An 8,320-nucleotide genomic window follows, 5' to 3' on the forward strand; every position below is an offset into this window, starting at 1 on the left:
ATCACATTTCCCTGACCAAGGGGATTTGCATTTCAACAAGAGACAGTCCTTTAGCCAAAAGCAATGCTCCTCTAAGAAGGAGGGACAGATATCATTGGGTTAGGGAACCTTCCTAGGCCCCTCAAATTACAGCATATAAACAGCCATCTCCTTTGCCTAGAGGTAAGACATGCCCATCATCTAGGGTCCTAGGGAGACCTTCAAAAAAAGCTTTAACTTAACTCACCCTATTTCCTAACTCAGAGTCCAGTAATTCACTTTCTTCTTGATCCAAGCAACAGGTGCCATTTTCCTTACTCTGACAGCAATCAGTAGCCTAGAAAGAAACAAGAATGAAGTTGCTGCTAATAGCCAGAAGCTTTAAAGGCAAAGAATTATTGTAGCAATTAATAATTAAAGGCTTCCCTATCATATTTATAAAGTATCGTGCATTGGAGTGAGAGACTATACAGTATAGTGGATGGTGGGCCTGCTTCTGACACAGATGAACTTTTTGATCATGGGCAAGTTATTTAACTTTTCTGTGCTCCAGGCTGACCGATCAAGATTTAATTGCTGAACTGGTGATAGGCATTCTAGATCACAGAGCCAGACCACCCTTTCCCACCCCAACCCTCTCCATCCAAAAAAATAAAAGTATCAGATTCTCTGATTCTTATTGAGGAGGAGAGAACTATATCCTATCCCCTATTTGTTTGAGCTATGTTTTCCAATATATAAGCCTACAGACTAAGCATACTGTTTGACATCCAAATGCTAGGTTTGGCTAAGCTGTAGCATATGTGAGGAGTAGTAATATATTATAAGGCTGAAATGGTAGGTTGGAACCAGGCTGTAAAAGGTTTTAAAAGTGAAACAGGGAAGATTGCATTAGACATTAAGGGGAAAAAAAAAACGGGAAGCCATTAGGGTTTATGAAGCAAAAGCGTGACAAGATCAAACTTGTACACTGGTGAGCTAGTGAACATTTAACAATCAGATCTCTGGGAGGAGAAACACCTACAGCATTCTTTTCAATTTAATCTGCATTCTTAAAATGTTCCTCCTTGTTTTCTTAAGTCTAAATAATCAACAGCACAATAAACCATTTGCTGATTTCTGAGGTACAAAATGCTCATGCTGAAAATTTAAATCATGCTTTCTTGGGCCAGTACAAACTGACTCCAGGACACCTCCTGGACCTGTACTTTAGGAATATCAATTTGGCAGCAGTTCGGAGGATGGATTAGAAAGAGGAAAGACTTGAGAACATGACACCTATTAGAAGGCTTTTGTAATAGTCCACACAAGAGGGGCTGAAAGCATAGATGGTAGCCCTGTGAGTGGAAAGGTGAGGATAGGGATAAGACATGTGGGGAAAGAAAGACCAGATTTGGCATCTGATTAGAAACTCTTTGGGGATGGAGGAAAGTGACGGGTTGAGGATGGCTCAGGGGTTTTGAACCTGAGTGCCTGGAAGAATGGAGATATCCTTGGGGAAAAAAACAAAACAAAACAGTAAAACATAAGCTCCTTGAGGGAAGGAACTTTCTCGCATTTGTTATTTGTCTCCCCAGTTCTGAACACATAGTAGGCATTTAGTAGTTACTTGTTGACTAATTGATAAAACAATCCTGTGTACAACGGATTTGAATCAAAAATAGGGGAGTTAGGCAAGGAGCTAAAAACAAAGCCACGACCATCTCAACAGCATTAAATGCTTCCACTAAAGTCAGATTAGAGCAACGTCTCAAGTGAGACAAACAGTATCATAATAATAATGATAATTTTAACAACTTATATTGCCATAGCAATTTTAAGTTTCACAAATTAATAAACATATATATGCACATATAATATAATAACATATAATATGACTATTATATAGTAACAGATTTAACCATATCTCCAAATCATTCTCCCTGCTATCTCCACCCTGACTCCAGCATTCTAATTAACTGGGGAAAATTAAATAAAATGATTTTTTCCCTTCTTACTTTACAGAAAGTCTTGCAAGCATCTACTATGGGCCGATATCCCGTGCAACGGCACAAGTTACCTGAATGAGAAAAACAACACACCAGTGTTAACTGTGCATATGAACTTGAGTTCCAGTCTTCCCATATATTGCCTAGTTTGTTACCTACAATGAGAAATGTGTAAATCTAAATCAGGGCACTGATGAAAACTTTGGGTCAAGCTCTCTCCTCTCTGTCAGGTACCTGGAATGTCTGATGGAGAATACTGGAAGAAGGGAAAACGAAGACCACACATTCTGACAGCTCCAAGATATATGTTGTTCTCTAATATCAATGGATCTATGACCTTCTCAATATGGGTTTTTTCTCTACTAGTGCAAGTCACAATCAGGGAATCAAAGGATCACAATTTTACAGCTGGTAGGGCGTTCAGGGTCTAGTCCAGGGGTGGGGAACCTGTGGCCTTGAGGCCACATGTGATCCTCTAGGTCTTCAAGTGAAGCCCTTTGACTGAATCCAAACTTCACAGAACAAATCCCCTTAACAAAAGGATTTGTTCTGTAAAACTTGGACTCAGTCAAAAGGCCACACCCAAGGACTTAGAAGGCCACTTGTGGCCTTGAGGCTAAAGGTTCCCCACCCCTGGTCTAGCCCAAATGCTTCTTTTTTACATATCGAAAAAAATACATATTTACATTTTTTACATGCTAAGAAAAAAAAAGCCATTCAGTGACTTGCCCAGAGTCACACAGAAAGAGGTAGAGCCAAGTAATTCATCTATGGCTCCTAGTTTTATGTAATTCTTGTCTAGGCCTTTCAATAAATCTTCACACAGAGGATACACCCAATGTACAAGAGACCTGCCTACGGGTCTTTTACCATTTGGTAGATATCACTAGGGCTTTCTTTCTCTTACTACATGACTAGCTGGTCTCCTTTTAAAAATTATTTCCATAATTTTCATAAATTTAATAAATTAACTTGGATCACACACTCACAGAATTTTAGATTTGGAAGGGACTTCAGTAACCACCTGGTCTAACCCATACTCAAAAAGAATCTCTACTATCACATTCTTGACAGGTGGTTATCCATCCTGTCTGAAGACTTTCAGTAAGGGGGCACCTACTACTTCCTAAGACAGCACACTCCACTTTAATAACTAACATTTATATAGCCAGCATTTATATAGTGCTTACTATGTGCCAGGTACTGTGCTAAAGACTTTACAATTATTATCTCAATTGATCTTCACAACAACCCTGGGAGGTAGGTGCTATTCATATCTCCATTTTACAGATAAGGAAACTGAAGCAAACAAAGGTGAAGTGACTTGCCCAGCTAGTAAGTGTCTGAGGCCAGATTTGAACTTAAGTCTTCCTGACTCCAAGCCTGGTTTTCTACTCACTGTGTCACCTAGCTGCCAGCTCTCATTGTTGGAAGTCTTTCTCATCATTCAGCATTAATTTGCCTCTTTGCAATATCCAACAGCTGTCCTTGAACCTTTGGCACCAGACAGAAAATTCTCTTCCTTCTTGTATATGGTCACCCTTCAAATACTTGAAGACAGTGACTTTATCTCCCGCTGAGTCTTCTCTTCTCCAAGAAAAATATCCCTTTGTCTCCTATGACATAGACTTAAGGTCCTTCACTTTCCTGCTCATTCTCCTCCATGTGCCTTCTGACTTAGCAGCAATTAAACCTTTTACACAACTCTAAATGGATTTTCCATCTCATTGATGTGAATACTTTTCCCAATGGGGCAGATCAAAATCCAGCTATACTTTCTTAACCTCTACATGTCCTTCCATAAATCCCCTATGGAAAGGTTCATCCAGTTTTCTGGGGGAGTCTTCTTCTTAACAAGGGAGTTTAGCCTTTTTTGTGTCATGGGCCCCTTTGGATGTCTGGTGAAGCCAATGGGCCCCTTCTCCAAACATTTTTAAATGAACAAAAAACAGGTCTATAAAAGGAAATCAATTATATTAAAATCCAGTTATTAAATAAATATAATGTTATCAAAATGTTTTAGTAGCAAGTTCACAGATCCCGGATTAAGAATTTCTGCTCTAGATTCTGTACCACTACATGGGTTCCAATGGAAATCACGGGCAATTCAACAACAATAAATTCAGCAAATAGATTTAAGGCCCTTCAAAATCAATCTCCAGTTTACTTTTTGAACTTTCTTTAATATTATTACCTTTCATTCACTCTTTGTTTTAGCCAAACTGGACTACTAACAGTTCTCCAAACTCCATTCTATCTCCCACTTTCCTACATTTCCCCCAGTCATCTTCTATACCTAGAGTGGCATTACAGATAGAGTACTAGACTTGAAGTCTTGAAGACCTGGGTTTTAATTTGGCCTCTGACACTAACTGGTTCAGCGACCCTGAACAAGTTACTTAATTTCTATCTACCACAGGCATTTCTCTTAGCTCATAAGTCTTAGGCTAAATAACCTACTTCCTTTTCTAGTCATACATCTCTTGATGTCTCTTTTATGATGCTTTCAGTGTGCAATTTTTGACAGGAATAAACTTTAGCTGCCTTAGATCCACCATACCACTGCAATGCTCTCTGATGACCTGCAACTTTATTTCCATGGTATTTCATGATTTTGAGTCACTTGGTACAACTAGAAGAATATTGAGGCTAAAAAAGATGGATCTTTGTTTCAGAGAAAAGTTTGGGGTTATTAAAAAAACATTCAAATAAATAAAAATAAAATGCAAATCAGCTCTTTCCTGTTTATTCTGGACCTATTCATTGTCCATCTAGAAAAGAGGTTCTTAACCTGAGGTCTATGAATTTATTTTTAAAAATATTTTGATAATTGCATTTCAATATAATTTCCTTTACAATCCTGTATGTGTTATTGATTTTATGGAAAGACATTCTTTTGAGAAGAGGTCTGTAGGCTTTACCAAACTGCCAAAGGAGTCCATTACTCATAAAAAAGGTTAAGAACCCCTAGTCTATAGTATCTGTCCAAGATTTTTGCACTGGTGGATCAGCTTTATGCACTATCCATCCAAATACTTGTCATAGTCTGGACAAGAGACGTTCTTGTTTTTCCAATACAGATAGTTTTAAGTGATGGAGAATTCAATCTAAGAAACACAACAGTGTCTCTGGGTTTGATGTAATCTGTACAATTCCATGCATTGACAGGATAATCTGAAGGACATTGTCATCTATAAGGAATCCTTCTTCCATTGGATTCTGCACAACTCCATGACAGTGGCATATGCCTTTGGTGAGCATAGATCTCTCTAACAGAAGTTTATATTAAGATTGTTACCTCTGTTACATTTTCCAATGACTCACATGATTTCTCATATGTGTTGGAGGCATATTGTTGGAAGAAGGCATTTAAGGTGCTACTTTGCTCTATAGAATCAAATGGCTTTTAATAGTCAACAATATAAATGACAGTGGGATACCACAATTTAACTTTTTTACCTTTCAGCCATTTCCGTGACCATAAAGCTGTTGTGTGGTTACATATAGAATATCATTTATGAAAACCTCTCTTTCCTTCTCATATATGCACCAATAGATGTGTAGATCACGCTCAAGATATTTTTTAGTTATGGGAAATTAGGCATATAGGTCAGTACTGTTATTTTCTCATCTGCCTTTTCTTTAATATAGCAATTGTCTGTGATTTTTTTCCCTCACAATCATTTGGAATTATTCCCTCTTCCATGTATCTTTAGCACCAATTCTTCAGTGCCCTCAAAATAGTATCATTTTCAGGATGGATTTTCTTCTCTTGGTACAGCTAGTCTAGTCTATCTGTTATACCCATCTTTCTTGTCTTTAGTGCCATTTCCACTTTCTCCTGGGAACTGGGATGTAAGCATCTAACCTTGGTGGTTCCACTGTCATTGATGAAGGAAAGAGTTTTATATGGAGATCTCGAAAGCTATTTTTCACTTTTCATCTACCCACTATCCTTCTAATTCCTTCTTTCATTGTTCTCAGGACGAGCTAGGTTAACTAGATCTCTCATCAAGCTTTCTGTACACCATTTTTCTCCTCTCTATTATTTTTTGCTGTTTTTATAAGGCAATATCATTCATGATCTTCCACCATCCTCCTTCATAAGATGTTACAAATGGATTAATATCCTAACCATGTACTGCCAAAGGCTGCTAGGACTTCTAATTTAGCAAGGAGATCAATCTTTTGCAGCCTGAGGAAGTTTCTAGAAATGTTTATTTTGCTTATTGTGTTGATTTATACTGATTAAAATTCTTTATGAAAACGATAATCTGTTCTTTTGTCTAATCCATATTTTTTTTTGTTTGGGGTGGTTTTTAATTGAATCCATGATTTTTGAACAAGTAAAACAGAACTGGAACATCTTAAGCTTTTGATATTTTCTTTATAGATTTACCTAGAACACTTTTTACAAAGAAAACTATACAGACGATAGTGGAGTAGAGGAAGTAGGGCAGTGAGGAGCTCCCCAGCAAAATGCCTCCAAACAGATCTAAAAAATGCACCAGACTGAATGCTGATGGGGAAAGTCACAGTGAGTCATCTGTCCAGCCCAGGTTAGCATAGGGAGACAAAGAGGTTTGCAGACAATGGGAATGTGGCTCAGTAAAGAACATGACAAGCATAGAACATTCCAGCACCCAGGGAGAATCTATGACCTGGGGAAAGAAGGGGTCCTAAATCCACCCTGGGGCACTCTTACTCTTCTAACTTTGTTGCCTATTACCCAGTCTAGGTTACAGATGCAGGGAAGACTGGAAAGAGGACTTAGGCCCTCCCACCCCACTCAAAGTTGTCTCAAGCCCTGGGCAGTACACCAAAAAATGAGCAAGTTCAGAAGCAAACACCAACGATGTGGCTCACAGCCCAGGAGCAGAGCAGGGTTACTTTCAGCTTCTAGTTCAACTTGAAGCCTGCAGAGCAATAATCAGGGCAGAAATCCCACAACAAAAGGGAACTTGTAGTTCTACAGGACTGAAAAAGTGTAGCTTCCCAGATGGTTGACAGTGGCTGAGTCTAGCAACAGTCTGCTATTGCTCAAATATAAACCCAGGTCCATAATTTGCAAAGCTCAGAGTTGGAGTGGGGGTGGGGAGAGAGCAATCAGACTTTATCCTGAATAAGGCCATCTTAAAAGCGCTGAAAGCTTTCAAGTCCCACATCTGAGCTGTCCCTCAGATTCAAGAATGTGGTAATAGGACCAGCCCAGACCTTCCCTACAGCAATGTATGAAACCTGGCTCTAATATCCTCTGCAGTCAGCAAGTGAACTGGAAGAATGAAGAAAAACAACAACAACAACAACAAAAAAGCTATTTTCTTGACAGAGCTGCTCAGGGCACAAATTCAGAAGAAGAGAATAACTCCAAAACATCTAAAAGCAAGTGTCAAAATAAAAGCTTGGGCACAAACTCAACTGGAATTCCTGAAAGAGATGAAGCAAGAGTTAAAAAGAGCTAAAAATGTTTTTTTCATGAAATGACAGACCTAAAAAAAATGGGAGAAAATGGGAATTGTGGAAGAAAGCCTTGGAAACAGAGCTAACTTGGTAGAAGAGGTACAAAATCTTGCCCAAGAAACAAACTCTCTGAAATTTAGAATGGACCAAATAAAAGCCAATGATTTGGTGGGGCAATGAGAAATATTAAAACAATGTGAAAGACTAAAAAAAAAAGAAGAAAACAAAAAAGAAAAAAGAAAACAAAGGAGAAAATGAAGTTTCTGCCTTTTTTTTCTTATTTTTTATTGGTGAGGCAATCAGAGTTAAATGACTTGCCTAGAGTCACATGGTCAGTAAGTGTCCTGTGTCTGAGGCCAGATTTGAACTCAAGTCCTCCTGACCCCAAGGCTGGAGCTTTATCTGCTGTGTCACCTAGCTGCCCCATACTTTCTTTTTTTCCTGCCTTTTTAAATTTTTTATTGAAAATATAATTTCATTGCAGGAACAATTGACCTGGACAACAGATCAAGGGTGCGGGGGCAGGGATTAAGAATCATCTGACTGACTGAATGCCATGACCAAAACAAGAGCTCAGACATTGTATTTCAAGGAATAGTAAAAGAAAACTGCCCAGATCTCTTGGAATCAGAAGGCAAAGTGGAGAGCAAAGTAGAAATAGAAGAATCTATCAATCACCTTCTGAAAGAAACTCCAAAATGAAAACTCCCAGGAATGCTATAACTAAAATTCAGAACTTCTGGATAAAATTAAAAAGTACTAAAAGTGGCCAGAAAGAAAGAATCCAAGTACCAAGGATCCACAGTTAGGATCACACGTGATTTGCTACTTACTACTAAAAAGGAGTAAATAATTTTGGATAACATATATCAGAAGGCCAAGGATATAGACCT

At 38.4% G+C, this 8,320-nt stretch overlaps 1 protein-coding gene across 4 annotated transcripts in view; it reads right to left on the reverse strand.

Moving 5' to 3' along the window:
• The window catches only part of LOC114029995 (aldehyde oxidase 1-like), a 49,168-nt gene that overhangs the window by 28,862 nt on the left and 11,986 nt on the right, over positions 1-8,320 (reverse strand). For all 4 annotated transcript variants that reach the window (XM_027844667.1, XM_027844653.1, XM_027844660.1 and 1 more), the window contains 2 exons: positions 1,977-2,038; positions 227-316 (listed from right to left, as the gene is read on the reverse strand). In XM_027844667.1, the coding sequence (XP_027700468.1) occupies positions 227-316; positions 1,977-2,038 (152 nt within the window). The remainder of the gene's footprint in view (positions 1-226; positions 317-1,976; positions 2,039-8,320) is intronic.

Source organism: Vombatus ursinus, unplaced genomic scaffold, assembly GCF_900497805.2.
Source record: "Vombatus ursinus unplaced genomic scaffold, bare-nosed wombat genome assembly UNPS02005226.1, whole genome shotgun sequence".
NCBI lineage: Eukaryota > Metazoa > Chordata > Mammalia > Diprotodontia > Vombatidae > Vombatus > Vombatus ursinus.